General features: G+C 42.4%; 2 protein-coding genes across 8 annotated transcripts in view; one reads left to right on the top strand and one right to left on the bottom strand.

Moving 5' to 3' along the window:
- si:dkey-90m5.4 (leucine-rich alpha-2-glycoprotein) overlaps positions 1 to 337 on the top strand; it is a 2,745-nt gene extending 2,408 nt beyond the window's left edge. For all 4 annotated transcript variants that reach the window (XM_047801301.1, XM_027163362.2, XM_047801302.1 and 1 more), the window contains one exon: positions 1 to 337. This exon is cut by the window's left edge and continues 489 nt beyond it. In XM_047801301.1, the coding sequence (XP_047657257.1) occupies positions 1 to 161 (161 nt within the window). In that variant the 3' untranslated portion in view covers positions 162 to 337.
- Positions 338 to 3,214: 2,877 nt separating this feature from the next.
- The window catches only part of slain2 (SLAIN motif family, member 2), a 15,474-nt gene continuing 3,688 nt past the window's right edge, over positions 3,215 to 15,000 (bottom strand). The window contains exons 3-9 of one of the 4 annotated variants that reach the window (XM_027163378.2): positions 10,168 to 10,329; positions 9,864 to 10,034; positions 9,046 to 9,381; positions 8,680 to 8,817; positions 7,432 to 7,515; positions 5,614 to 5,821; positions 3,215 to 5,066 (exon numbers count right to left, since the gene is read on the bottom strand). In XM_027163378.2, the coding sequence (XP_027019179.1) occupies positions 5,000 to 5,066; positions 5,614 to 5,821; positions 7,432 to 7,515; positions 8,680 to 8,817; positions 9,046 to 9,381; positions 9,864 to 10,034; positions 10,168 to 10,329 (1,166 nt within the window). In that variant the 3' untranslated portion in view covers positions 3,215 to 4,999. Of the gene's footprint in view, positions 5,067 to 5,613; positions 5,822 to 6,308; positions 6,348 to 7,431; positions 7,516 to 8,679; positions 8,818 to 9,045; positions 9,382 to 9,863; positions 10,035 to 10,167; positions 10,330 to 15,000 lie in introns of all 4 variants that reach the window. The other 3 variants (XM_027163379.2, XM_027163380.2, XM_027163381.2) reach the window with 3 other exon arrangements.

Here is a 15,000-nt window from a genome sequence, read left to right as displayed (position 1 = left end):
TGACCTCTAACCCCTGGCACTGTGATGCTAAAATAGAGTACCTGAGGAAGAGGATAACCATCCTCCCAGTGCAGTCCGAGCCAATGTGCGCCTCACCCAAGATTCTGGAGGACAAAGCCATTGCAAAACTTACACCCAAAGAGCTGGGCCTGGCAGAGTGATGAAGGAAAAGATGAAGATGAGATGGAGGGAATAGAGAAGAGAGAACAGCTGAGCAGAGAGAGAAATAAATAAATAAATAACTAAATAAAACAGCAATAAAAAATCAAGCAAATCAGCCGTAGTTTCATGTTGTGTCTGAAAATGACAGCAATAAATGACGTGTATGACGAAAAAAGTTGTGTATTTATTTACTCGTTTCCATCGACCTCCTAAAATAGTACAGATTCCTACGGCATCATACACAAGTGTCTGGTTTAACAGCTCAACTGTATTCTGAATATTCTGTATTCTAGACTCTAGTTTCTTCTTCTTCCTCTTCATACAGATTAAATAGATAATAAGTGATATAAAGATATAAATACTTATAGTATTATTTAGAATTATTACAATATGATGGCCTCATGAACATCTGTCCTTAGTAAGGTAACAGGGTACAATGTTTGCTGTAATAGAAGCAATAATAATAATAATAATAATAATAATAATAATAATAGAGACATTTCTTACTTAAATAAATCTCCACAGTCCACTTTATTAAGTGACATTAACACATGTTTACCTGTACGAGTAAAAATCCCAGGAGGATATCAGCAGTTTCTGAGTCAGTCAAACCAGCTCACAGTCAGAGAGACCAGACTTTTTCTTCATTCGGATGTGATCATAAACTCTTGACATGTATCTGTAGGATTTTATACATTCTGCTGCTGCCACATGATTTGGACGTAACAAAGGTGACTATTACTGAAAAATATTTAAAAAGAAAGAAAAATAAAATTAATTTGATCATGTTCTGGTGCTTTAATATCCTGTGTTACTCATGTCTTTATACCTAGGTGTACAAAATCTGTTGTACTGACACAAATATATATATAAACCTGCTTATATATATATATATAAGCTTTGTTGCATTATTTCACTATTTAAACTGCTCAAAAAATTTAAGGAACACACTGAAACACATCAGATCTCAATGTGAAAAAGTCCTGCTGGATATCTACACCGATATAGACTGGGTAATGTGTTAGGGACGAGAGGATGCTACACTGTTTGATGGAAATGAAAATGATCAACCTACTGATACTGAACGATGTTACAGGCAGCTTAACGTTCTTCGCGGTCTGTCACGTGCTCAGGGTGAACCTGCTCTCATCTGTGAAAAGCTCAAGGTGACACTGGCAGACCTGACAATTCTGGTGTTCTATGGTAAACACCAGCCGAGCTCCATGGCACCAGGCCGTGAGCACAGGGACCACTAGAGGACGTTGGGCCCTCAGGAATCCCTGATGGGATTGTTTCTGTTTCTGATTGTTTGGTCATAGACAGTCACATCAGTGGCACAAAGGATCCTGCTGATGGGTTAAGGACCTTCTACGGTCTACTGTCCAGCTCTCCTAGAGTAACTGCCTGTCTCCTGGAATCTCCTCTGTGCTCTTGAGTCTGTGGCTTGTGCAACCTCTGTAGGGTTCAGGTATCTCCTCATGCTACCAGTAGTGACACCAGTACAAAACTAGTGAACAACAGCAAGAAAAGATGCAGAGGGAAAAAACCGTCACTGGCCTCAGCTTGTAAAACCTGTTTATCTTTAGTCTGTTCCTGTTTTAAGGCTTGTTGCCCCTCTAGTGCACCTGAAACTGATTAACAACCCCTTCTGCTACTAACCTGACCAGAGCAATAGCCCAGAGGTTTAATTGCCCTGATGTGTTATTATAAAAGTGTTATTTTTCTTTTTCTGAGCAGTGAACTTACAGATAAATTGGCAAGAAGGACCGAGTTAGTGAGAAGAAATGAGATCATTCTATTATTAGATGATGATGTAATCACATTCGGTCTGTTTTCATGTGCTTTAAGATCAGATCTCATATTCGTTTGGCTGATACGTTTGCTTCCTTTACTAAAAATACCAAAAGTATCTGGCAATACAAATGACTTTAATGTCTAGGAAGAAAAGTTTAATAAGCTTAGATTTGGTTTGTTGTTCACTTGCTGCCGTTTTTTTCTTCTTCCCCCCAGCTGGAAAAATGAATGAAGGATGAAACAAACTCATCATGATTGTTGCTGTCTCTACTGAATAAATACACATTGTAATAGACAGTATATAGCAGTGGTCCCCAACCTTTTTTTCGCCGCCGACCGGTCAATGTTTGCTAATTGTACCGCGGCCCACTGGGGGTGGGGGGTGGCGGCTATTCAATTAAATTAAAATTAATAATTTTAATTTAAATGTATTTAAACATGCCTTTTTAACTCACTACAACGCTAAATCAATGAGAACCCTGAGCTTGTTTCTTTACAACGAGACGGTTCCATCTGGGGTAACAGGAGACAATGACACCCGAAGTGTGTCGCTTATGTCCAGTTTATTCCGTAGTTTTGTTTCGGTTGCCGTCACTGCAGAAATCCCCGCTTCACACAGATAGCATGTCGGAAATGGCGATAGGGATGTAAGTGCTGTGGTGACAATCTCAGGGTATTCCGCCATGACTTTAATCCAGAACACCGGCAGAGTTTCTAACTTTCTAACGACGTCTGTTTCGTGCTCATTTTTGCTAATTTGTGGGTTAATGAGTTATTTGAGTGGGTAGTGGGTTATTTGAGCAAACACAATATACACGTACACCAAGCACTGTTAAACATGACAAAGTACCGGTGAACAGAGAGAAGAGTGATACACACCTTCTCTCTCCACCAAAGCTACAACACCACTGCCGCTCGCAGCCGCTCAGCTCCAGACGTCACCTAAACCCGGCCCGATATCATGATATTTTGCGCATGCGCGGTATCGGTGCGGCTTTAGGTGACGTCTCTCAGCTCCCGGTTAACCTCTCGTCCATGGAAAGTCGTACAGACCCGAGAGAAACACACCACAGTAAATAAAATGGAAATCATCTAATGTTCCTTGGTACCATTTGGTCCACGGACCGGTACCGATCCGCGGCCCGGGGGTTGGGGACAACTGGTATATAGCATTTAATCCAGATATTAAAAAGGTCACAACCTGGAGGTTAAAACTCTTCCTGAGGGTTTATATGACTTCATCACAGACCACAACAGATGATATTTTAGATATTTTATTTGAAATGTGAAGACAGGGGAAAAACCGAGCATCATGTTTGTGGAGATATAAAAATGTTTAACAAAAACTGGCCACAAAATGGCGAGTCTCGAGCGTCCAGGTGCCCAGATCAGACTCGGACCAGACCGGGACTCGCCGACTCTGCGATCTCGCTGTGCACAGGATTCGCTCTGTTTTAATAAATAATCCTCTTATTACATCAGAGCATTTATTCATAAATATCAATGCATATAAATGTTATCAAAGCAAATACAAAACCAAAAATGATAATAACAATGTATTCGCCAAGACAGACCCCTGAAGCAAAGAATTATGGCAAAATCAACTCTGTTGGCACCAAAAAGAAAAATATTACAAAATGCAAACAAAGACATCAAAGAAATCACAAGTTCATAAATTATAGGCACTCATGTTTAAAATGTTTGCAGTCTGAAGTCTTTCAAATGCACTTTTATTTTATTCTTGATCTCTTTATTGATCATTCACTGCAATGTCTTCCTGCATTGCCTTTAAGGCTTCCTGTTGCTAGACCGTGACCCCGAATGTGCGTCTGAATTACAGATGATTTTTTTCTTTTTTCTAAACTTGTCAATAAATTTGGTTTGAAATCGTTTGTCATCATCAACACGGCGGCAGAGACGAGAACGAGAACACACTTCACCGAGTTTCTTTTCCACCACAATTACACGATCACGATGTCACTTTATGACTCCCACCACCCGTGAGCAGGAGACGGACGGACAGACTCGCCGTCCGTCGGCGTCCGTAACGTGCGGCGACGCTTCTTTTAGTGACGCTTAATGTTTAACATCGAATGAGTTACAAGAACTTGAGTGGCAGATTTGGGATGTGAAACGACACCTAGTTCTGTCCGTCTGGACACGTAGCATTACCCATGATCCTCCAGTCCATGATTCCACAAGGGCACACTTAAAAAAAAACTATAAAAAAATATATCATCATCATCATCATCATCATCATCATCATCATCAACCCTGGTGTATCTCATAGCTGTTGAACCTAAACCTTTAGAAACAAACACAGCCAGTTTGTCAGAAATCCATATAAAAAAAAAAAAAAAAAAAAAAAAAGCTTTGGAAACGTAGCTTTATAGCTGAGGTTCAACATTAACGTCAACATTCGGAACTAAAAAGGCCAAAAGCAAACAAAAGCAAATACTGAGTTGGAATATATTCTGTAAATAATTTCTTTTACATAATAATTTCTAAATAAATAATTGTCATGTGGAAATGACAAAACATTCCCTCTGAAAGACACTAAGGGGTTTGATCAACACACAGTCGCTTTTTTTTTTCCTTACATCTTTTTTTCTTGTTTTAGTGCTGACCATCGAGCTACACGTCATGAAACACCATCCATTACAATAGATTCAGATAATATCTCCCCCTGACAAGACTGCAACAAGCCCGTTTGAGGGAAATAGAAGGTGTGAGTATGTAGCGCTAGTCGAGGGTCTCCTTGGCAGAGTGCAGAAGCAGCGCGGGGCGATAAAGTATTTAAGGGTTTATTAGATGGATGGATGGAGCGCCATGTTTGTGAGCAGTGCAGCCTTGGGGCACGATGTGTACCTCTACATCAGGTTCTTTGGCGTTCGCTGATTTCCAGCCTGCCGTGATACGAGTATCCTCACTGATGGAGGACATGTTCAGCACTGATTGTATGGGATAGTCAGAGATGCTCGTTTTGTGTCGATCAGTAAAGTGCCGGGTCGGACAGTCCGTCTCTGTGCTGTCTGTGGGATCGTCAGTAGCAGCCCTCTCTCCAGCTCTCATCCCTGATACCACTGTAGGAGCGTGGAACTGGCAGAGACCTGCAGCAGGAACACACACACACGCACACAGAGACACACACACCCCATCATGAAATTATTCTAATTATAAGTAGAAAACACAAGTGCTACACATATGTACTGCAAATATTAGCACATGAGCCTCGAGATCTTTAGAAACCTTTCTGAGAGATTACGAGATTTTATTCCAATCAAACTGATTTCACAACGAGGTTTAGTTCAATTTGATTTCTTTAGCGCTCTGTACAACGCACACTTATGTGAGAATGTGCAAGTCCTGTGTGACCGTGTCAGGGGTTCTACTAGAGCATCTCCTGTACAGGTGACAGGAGATATTAGTGGTCACTGGTGTACAAAGTTCCAATCATAAAAAAATGACAATTCCTTTATTATGAACGCAAGTATTAAAAGTAACTGGGTATCAGAAATACAAGACAATCTAAAGATAATTTAGGGCAGGGTTAATGGTGCAGTGAGTAAGAACAATGACTGGAGTCATCATTTAGTCATTTATTTACACGCCTATACAGTAGATATACTGTGTGTGTGTGTGTGTGTGTGTGTGTACCTGCGCACAGGCTGGACCAGTTTGCTGCGAGGAACAGGTAAACCCCCTGCAGCAGGGCCACTGGGGCGGGGCAGAGCGCTACGGGGCGGGGCCAGAGAGCGAGTGGGCGTGGAAGTGACGGACCCAGGATTGGACACCGCCTTCATAGGCTGGCGTAGAGCGAGAGGTGACGGTGCTGCCGGTGTGCGCAACTTACTGCTCAGAGGAACTGAAGAGAAGAATTAACAATGAAATAAACCACACAACAGAAGTGTATGTGCCATTTGTAACAGAATGCAAAGCGATGTTTACAAATCATTCAATATAACACAATGAAGGAACTAAAAATAAATAAATAAAAATGGGTCAGTTTGAAACCTCAAAAGAACACTGGATGGACATGAATAATAATCAACACCACAGAATGATGTGTGTAAAACAACATCAACTCCAGTAACAGACTGACACACACACACACACACATCACACCACCTGTGTTTACAGACCACCAAAAAAAACACACACGAGTGTTTAAATAAAATGAACAAATGAGCTGCAGTGATGTGTGAATGTGACAAGCACTCATTACAGTAGTACACTTTCCTCACTAAGAGTGGAGCATGCTGCTCCTCCTCCTACTGACAATGATCATTTAACACACACACACACACACCATCACAATATGGAACACAGCTGGCTCCTCAGTGAATACTCACTGAAATCTGTTTCCTCTCCAAAGCAACACGAGAGAGGAACTAAAGAATAGAAACAGGAGATTCTTGGGTTCAAATACATTCACAACCAGTCCTTCGCGGGCCGTCGCCTTCTGCGGCCCACTACGTGCATATGATGCAGTTTGTTTTATGCAGCAGTGTTTCGTTTGCTTTTACGGCACCTCTTTAAACCGCCTCCCTCGTCTAACTCGGCCCGAGAAGGACGTCGCTCGTGTTACGGGTAAAGAGACGCAGTTACGATCAATGTCAGACATTTTCATTTCATGTTGAAGCTCTGAACGAAGATGAATGGATAAATTATGTAAAACTGTTAAAGCCACACTGTGTAGGATTTGCAGGTAGAATAGCTGCACAAAATAATAGTGTGTTGAGGGAACTTGAGGTGATTATATAGAAGTGTAGAAAACCTGAGACACACCCAGTGAACATAAAGGCAGGAAAACAGATGGTGGGGTTTTAATTTAATCTCCTCAATGGCACAAAGATCCGGTCAGGTGGCGCAGACAAACATTTTGGCATCTTAACATATTCTTTCACACACAAATGCTGGCATTGAAGCAGAAAAGCATCTCTGCACACATACAGGAACATGACACACAGTCATACGGTCGAGAACCTAACATGTAGATAGACTTAGCTTCCTTGTTTAATGCCATCGTTTCTTCACTTACGCTGGATTGAGGTTTATAAAATAACAGTTTGCTTAGACATCAGCTTGTGAGCTACTTTTCCATCACTAATATGGGAACAGGAATAAATAAATAAATAAATAAGTAAATAAATAAATAAAATTAAAAAGGACTATACAGCAGCCATCCACTAGAGGGCCTCAGACGTTTTTTTTTTTTTTTTTACATCAACAACTCATAAACTGATATGAAAAATAAAGCTAATAGCCTCTTGTGGCAATAATTTGAGTAATAATGGCTAATATGGGGAACATTAAGCACATAACCCTGAGAACAGGAATCACAACTACGTCTCTGGCAGCTCGTTTTATGATGACAAAACGAACCTGACATAAAACTCTAAATAACTTCCTGAGAACACAGAGGCCAGGAGCCGGCCGTGTATAAATCCTCCCTCGGCTATCGTATTGTTTTACCTCGTAGAGATGTGGGGCTCTGCAGCCGCTCTTTGGGTTTCGGGGAGGCGCGCGCCGGCCCGGAGAGCCTTTGGTGCTGCGCTGCTGGGAGACAATCAGGAATCATGGTCTGATTCAGGCTGGCCTGAGGTCAGTGTTTAACACAGTAACCATGGAGACTCTGACCCAGGATCAGTAAAATAAGGTCATGTTAAAGAAGACAGGGAGAGTCAGCCAGCGTGGGGGGCGCATCTGATGAAGCAAAGTGAGTGAGCCATGCTTCAGCTAGAGGCAGAGGAAGAACCCGTTATCTAGCCAAGGAGTCACCGACCACTAGAGGGTGCCAGAGAACAAGGAATCGTTTCACCCAGAGAGGAACTGCCGCTAAACACAGCCAAGCTACCGTTAGAGAGAAAAGACCAGCAGGGGATGGACAGAGGGATGGCATGCTAAAGAAGAGAAGAGAAGAAACGAGAAGAAAAGAACAAGAATGATGGAAGTAAAGTGGGAAGTTTCAACTATTTGACAAAAAAAAAAAAAAAAACCCAAATACTGCAGCGAGCTTATGTCAACTGCCTAGCATAAAGATTTTATTTGTTTATGGCATCAATCATTCACCCATCACCTTAAAATTCTACACTAAACTAAAGTTTAAAGTCAAATTATTGCTAATTAGATTGTTTTATTTTCCACAAAGATGAACCCTTAAATAATGCCATGAATTAATGCAGCCAATTAGAAGAAAAGGTGATGAAATATTTAAGTATGCAAAGAACTGCTTTAAAAGCTAAAGTCTAAGTAGAAGAAAAAGAAAAAGAAAAAGAAGAAGAAGACAGTAATTCACCGGCTGAGTACATTTTGTGCCGGAGGATTGTGATTTACATATCAATTAGAGTTTGTAGAAAAAATGATTTGTTTCCTGTTTAATGACTTTATTCTCTTACACAGAAAATTAATCAGCGGAAATTTACACGATAAACGTCAAGGGTTTGTGTGTGTGTGTGTGTGTGTGTGTGTGTACCGAACAGCAAAACTATGTATGCAAAAATGTATGCATTTATTAAATCTCACTGTGATGCACTCACTTGTAAGGTGTCTGTATTCATTAGATGTGTGTGTGTGTGTGTGAGATTTGGGATGCAACTTTTGTATTTCTATAAATTAAAAATTACAAGTAAACAGGAAAGAGTGTGAGAGAATGTCAGTGGTCTGGACCACTACATATGATGGGTAGTGTGTGTGTGTGTGTGTGTGTGTGTGTGTACTCACGTGCTGACTGGCTCTGGTGTCGGGGGGATCCGTTTGGCACTTGCAGGTTAGACTCACAGCTGCGGCTGTTTTTGACGGGTTCAGGAGCAGGACCAGAGCTGGAACGCGTTAGGTTTGGAAGACTGCGCCGCAATTTCTCTACACACACACACACACACACACACACACACACACACACACACACACACACACACACACACACACACACACACACACACACACACACACACACCAGATCAGATACAAATATTGTTCACATTCTTATGTTTCTGCTATAAATGCACTAATATAACAAACATTTCCCTTTTCCCTCAGTGCTGCCATAACATAAGGAAAGATGCACAAGTCACGTCAAACTCCACCTACCCTCATTCTTGATGGCGTTTGTTTGGGGTTCATGAGGGTGGCCCTGCAGTGAGAGACGGGGCTGCTGCAGGCGGCTCGTGATTGGCTGCGGCGAGCCTCTGGAGGGTGACCGTGAGCGGGGAGAGTGGCGAGGTGAGACACGGGGCGAGACGCGAGGGGAGGGGCTAAAGCGTGTGATGGGTGGGTGGTGGTAGGCCATGGGCATCACTGCCTCTTCGTCATCCTCTAGACTCTGAGCGTCGAGCTCCTGATCACTGAGTGTGCCACGCCTCAGGGACTGGCACGATGAGCCCGAGCTGCGCCGTGACGCTGTAGCGGCATAGTCCTGACGTAGGCCTGTCGACACACACGGAGTTTTATACACCACTCTTCCCTCAAAGACAGGTGGTGATTGGGGGAGACATACCTCCATAACTCAGATATCTGCTGCATATTTTGTGTTGAAAATAATAAGTTTAAACAATAAAAACTCATTGATAATTAAAGTAACAGGTGTAATTTAGTGGTAGCTTTGTAGGTAAGATGGTGGACGACCGAGCCGAAGGTTGAGAGCATGAGCAATGCACACACATGACAGGATAAAACCAGGCTCCTCTGTGTCGTGTCACGTCGCATCACACCACTTAGGCATGGATTATATTTCTATTGAAAGACAAAGCACTTGTCACTAGACTGGTTTGTGAGTGAGGGGGTGTGAGGAATCTTCCTGTGGTCTTGACAAACTCATGTTACACAAACACACGTTACTAACCTAATGGTGTTCAAACGTTACTGGAAGCAGAGTATCATAACGGAGTATATAACGGAGTATCACTCACTCTCCTCCTGCATGCGAGCGAGAATCTGCACGTCGGTGACATCGTTGAGCTTGTAGGTGGTAGAAGATCCCACGGAGTCCTCGTCCATCTCAGAGGTGCTTAACTCGCTGTCCACTGATGACTGAGGGCTCACCGCGGGAGGGTTTCTGTCCACTGAGCCACGCTGATGGCCTGAAAAAACCCAGATGACAACAATAAAAAGCCTTGACTTCACACCACGTGTGTTGTGTGTGTTTCTGATCAGTGAATACAACCACGCTAATCCTTTTCTTATTGCAGGGTTGAGAGGATTGTTCACATTCACCTGTGCTACTAGGCAGAACGAGTTGCTTGACAATGGGCATTCTGGAGGGAGTGGAGGAAGGGGAGTTGAAGCCGCTGCTGTACGGGCTGTTGGCTGCGTTTGGGCTTCCGTAGGCCACTTGAGGGCTGTAGGTGTTGCCGTACAGACTCCGCCTCTTATTCGCTATGGACAAAAGAAAAGAAATCTGGGCTTGATTTTGCAGGGAGAATAATTTATGAGGAACAAGAGGGCTGGGAATTGACCTGAAACACACTTTGTGTTAAAGATAGTGACAGTTAAAGTTAGTGACCACCTCCCTGTGCTGCTGAGTGTGTGAGCGGGATTATTCACATAAAGTCTATTAAAGCATATGGCAGAGGCACGACCAACACTGGAAGCCTTTATTGGTGTGTCCAGTGCTTTAACAATAGACTCCATTCACTCCACAATGTATCACACACACACACACACACACACACACACACACACACACACACACACACACACACACACACACACACACACACACACACACACACACACACACACACACACACAAAGGGAAGACTCATATCCCAGGAGCACTGATGGAATAATCTCCCAGTGGACACACTCACATGACCATCCACACACTCGCAACTGGACATTCAAGAAGCCATTAGAGTCCATTTCCTGCCTCCGCATCCTCCACACTCCTCCCACTTCCTCCATATAGCTGGTGGACAACTCTAGTCATCTGCTTCTCCATCTGCATTATTTAAGGACAGTGAGCTCTATAGGTCAGCTTAGGGGAAGAAAAAAAAAACCCCACTAACACACTTTTCATGTCCTGCTTTGCTGAACGGAAGGGACGGTCCATACAGGGGTCATTTAGAGAGACCAACACTGGGCATTAGTGCTGTAAATGCACTCTGGGAGCAGAGTCAGGCAGGAATACAGTGTCATATAGAGTGTAAATTTGTCTCTCTTACATTCTGCCACAAGAATGAAAGCCAATTCTGGATCCTTAAGTGTGACGTGGCATCAATGTTAATGCATGCAATAAATACAGAGGACTTCGATGATTTCATTAAAGCAGAACCTACACTACACCTTTATGTAACCAGAGACCCCTTTAACTGTAAAAACAATTCCACAGACCCCTCAGTACAGACACCTCTGAAGTGGATTTGGTGCTTGGACCCCTAAGTATAATAACGTTTATTATGAGAGTTATGATGTTCAGATCCTCTGCTTCATGGCTAGCGAGGCTTCAGGGACTTTAACAACCACTGCAATACGATATGTGCTCTGATTTCACTGTCGCAGACACATTATGGCGATCCAACGATCGTCACAACTCAAAAGCACATCCTAAACTATTACAGGAGCTTCACATAACAGCTGCAAAGCATTATGGGGCATGACCGCTGGCTGACAGGACCGTGTGTAGACAGGAGGCTGGTGTGATTTAAATCTGACACTCGCTGAAACCAGACTGACAAAAATGATCCTAATCTGTAAGATCGAAAATGAACAGAAATCTGTATAAACTGCCCGTAGACAATCACGTGCATAAACGAAACCTTCTAAAAAGGTTTCATAAAGTTCTCTGTACAGGTCTGAAATAAAAAGGTCAAAACAGACTTGTCCTTAAAACCAGTGACATCTCCCTTATATAATCTCGTACAGATACAGCATCACTGCTGCTGAGCCATGAGAGGATACGTGTTAAATACAATACCATACTATTATAGCTCAGTCCAACAGCATCTCTCAGAAAAGAAGCCCCCACAGAGCACCATGTCTCATCTTTACCAGAGGCTTTTCCACATAAAAACCATACAGATCCAAATACCTTCCTACAGAAATAAGAGGGTTGTTTCCATCTGTAAGCGGGATAATATGATGATGGTTTTTCCTGGCCAGTTACAGTAAAGTGACACGATCTGTCAGTCGTGTCTGTGTTCACAAGAGACCAAAGCAAACCATAACATTTGAAAGAAATGGTGAGTTACATTAGGACAAATGAACTGGAACCTGGCACATAAACCCTGGGCTAATAAGTCTGTAGAGTCTATTAGTGGATAAGTAGCTTGGCCTTTCTGTCTGTCTGTCTGTCTGTCTGTCTGTCTGTCTGTCTGTCTGTCTGTCTGTCTGTCTCACTACTAAAACACAACCCGTAACCTCTTGCATACTATATTCACAGAATTGCACTATTACCAAACTATTAATCTCCTTTCTAAGTAAGCCTGAAAATTAGCTGAAGATGCAAAACTATTTCTGAGAATAAGTACAAAGAAAAGCCGACACCATTGTGAGGAACACAGAGACCCAAAAGCTGAGCAGAGTCAGAGAAACAAACGTGTACAAATAAGACTAAGGGCAGGTCACATGAGGAGAGAGAGAGAGCGAGCGAGCGAGAGATAGAGCGAGAGAGAGAGAGATCAAGGGGGAGCGAGAGAGATCAAGGGGGAGCGAGAGAGAGGGAGTGAGTGAGTGAGAGAGGGACCAAGAGAGAGATCAAGAGAGAGAGCAAGCGAGTGATCGAGAGAAAGAGAGAGAGTGAGAGTGATCAAGGGGGAGCGAGAGAGCAAGAGTGAGCTAGATAGAGAGAGAGAGAGAGAGAGAGAGAGCGCGAGAGAGCGCAGTGGTACGTTGAAAAGTAGCTCAGTGAAAACATGCTGAATATCAGATCCTGTAACAAACTGCAATTAAATACCAAAAATAAATGTATTATTAAAACTGTTAAGATATAAAGAGTCTTTTTTGGTTTTTTTACATGTTATTATATTATATTATATTATATTATATTATATTATATTATATTAATATAGTAATGTACGTCAGTTTTGTCAGTATCCGAAAAAGAAACAGTGGTATGATTCAAGCTCCAGCTGAACTCCCATTCGATTCCGGTCGATCCACTCCAGAGTGTCTAAGTGTCTGTAGTTCATTCTCAAGCTCGGGAACTCTGGCTTTAAAACGACTGTGCAGTACAGAACATTACACAGCATTGTATCCTATTCAGTTATTATTATTATTTTTTTTTAACCTGTTCATCGATCGCAGCGTTTAAGAGGACGCCAGCCGACATTAATCTGATCATCTGATCGATCAGACATGCATCATGCACTCGCTGTGACTTGAGTTACGTTCTTGCATCAGCGCGACACAAAGCGTGATTAAAAAGAAATATGAAGTGTCCGAAACCAGTTCATCAAAACAAGAGCTGATCTTCTGAATAAACATGGACGAATCAAATAATAGTGAATATATAGTGAAGGGGAAAACAAACAGTATAAGCATAAAAAAAAAAAGCTCACAGGCAAAGTTCCCTCAGCTGAATATTACATGTTACTCAACAGTAGAGCCTTGGCCTCTTTTACATCACATGCAGGAGTGTATAGACAAGAGACCGTTACCATGGACTGAGTAACACAAACAACAACCACACACACACACACACACACACACACACATCTAACCAGGAAAGAAAAAAAATCCATCTGTGACTCTGCAGCATACACAGAGACTTATAAGCACTGGTGTTGTGTCATCATGTGAACTACCAAAGACCTCCACTGTCAGCTTACAACTGACACGAGAATGAAAAAAAAGTGTAGTTTATTAAACCCCGGGGAGTTTTATGAATAACATACTGACTAAATAAATCAAGAATGATAATAGGAAAATCTGTTCATTTCTTTGAAGTATTAGTGTGATAATTCTATTGACTTCGTGATTTCAGCTGACAAGAAGTCTGTAGGTTTAAATAAGCACTCTTTACAGCCGTGCTGAGCTGAAAAGCATCTCATCGGGTCCAGTTCCTGTCTGACAAAAACAAATACCAAAGTAGGAGCTGCTCGTGACCAGAAGCAGAACGTTTACAATCGCAAAGCATCGATCAAAACGAAGTCGAGAGACAGTCGGTGATGCCGGACTCATACGATAGCTGTGTGTGATCTTAGCTGACTGAGATCGATAAACAGGTTAATCAGCAAAATCTCAAGAACCACACCAAAAAAATTCAGTTACTGGAAAAAGGCGCAATATTTATTCATCATCCTATTCTCAGCCTTTGTGTAATTGAACTGTCTTGCGAAAGCATTTCTGATGTATGAACACGACCCACTCCATAATCCCCTTAATGAAGCTTAATGGTGCGACTGAATCTCAGCACCGGACATCTGAAGCTTGGAAACAGACCAGGTGACATTTTCCAATCTTTTGCCCAATCAGAAAAACAGATTAAAGTGGCCGGTTAGTGTATTTAGCTCTTCAACAGCTGAGCTACAACGCAGCCCGTGCCTTCACCCAGACATGCCTATGTGGTTGCAGAAGGACATGTGGAGCCGTGCCGCTTATTCAGTAATCCATACAATCCTGCTCCAGGTCAACTGGTTAGAGCAAACACCAAGTACCAAGATGATGTTAATCTTAATGCCATCGCTGCCATACGACATAACTGGAGCAAGAGTTTGAACTCCAACTATATGATTAGGTCTACAAAGTGTGTGTTAAAAGTCTGTGAACACAAAGTGAAAGCTGTGTTGGTGGACTGAAGCACACTGAAGGTGGTCTCACTCCATCGACTTGCTCAAATCAGGAGTCATATGAACATACCTGTGTAAAAATGGCATAGACACCACTCCCAATGATCTGGGCTCTCCCTATAATTAGTATGCACACACACACACACACACATTCACACACGATTGTGCAGGCTCTCAAATCAGAGGACAAAATATAGTAAGCTGCCAGGCCACATGCTGAGCACATGCTCAGTGAGAGGGAGATGGGAAGTGAACAGACAAAAGAGACAAAGTGAAGGAAGATAAGAAAGGAAGAAGAAGAAGAAGAAGAAGAAGAAGA

This window comes from Tachysurus fulvidraco, chromosome 16 (assembly GCF_022655615.1).
Source record: "Tachysurus fulvidraco isolate hzauxx_2018 chromosome 16, HZAU_PFXX_2.0, whole genome shotgun sequence".
NCBI lineage: Eukaryota > Metazoa > Chordata > Actinopteri > Siluriformes > Bagridae > Tachysurus > Tachysurus fulvidraco.
The sequence above is the reverse complement of the archived record's forward strand: the minus strand, read 5'-3'. Positions and strand labels throughout refer to the sequence as shown.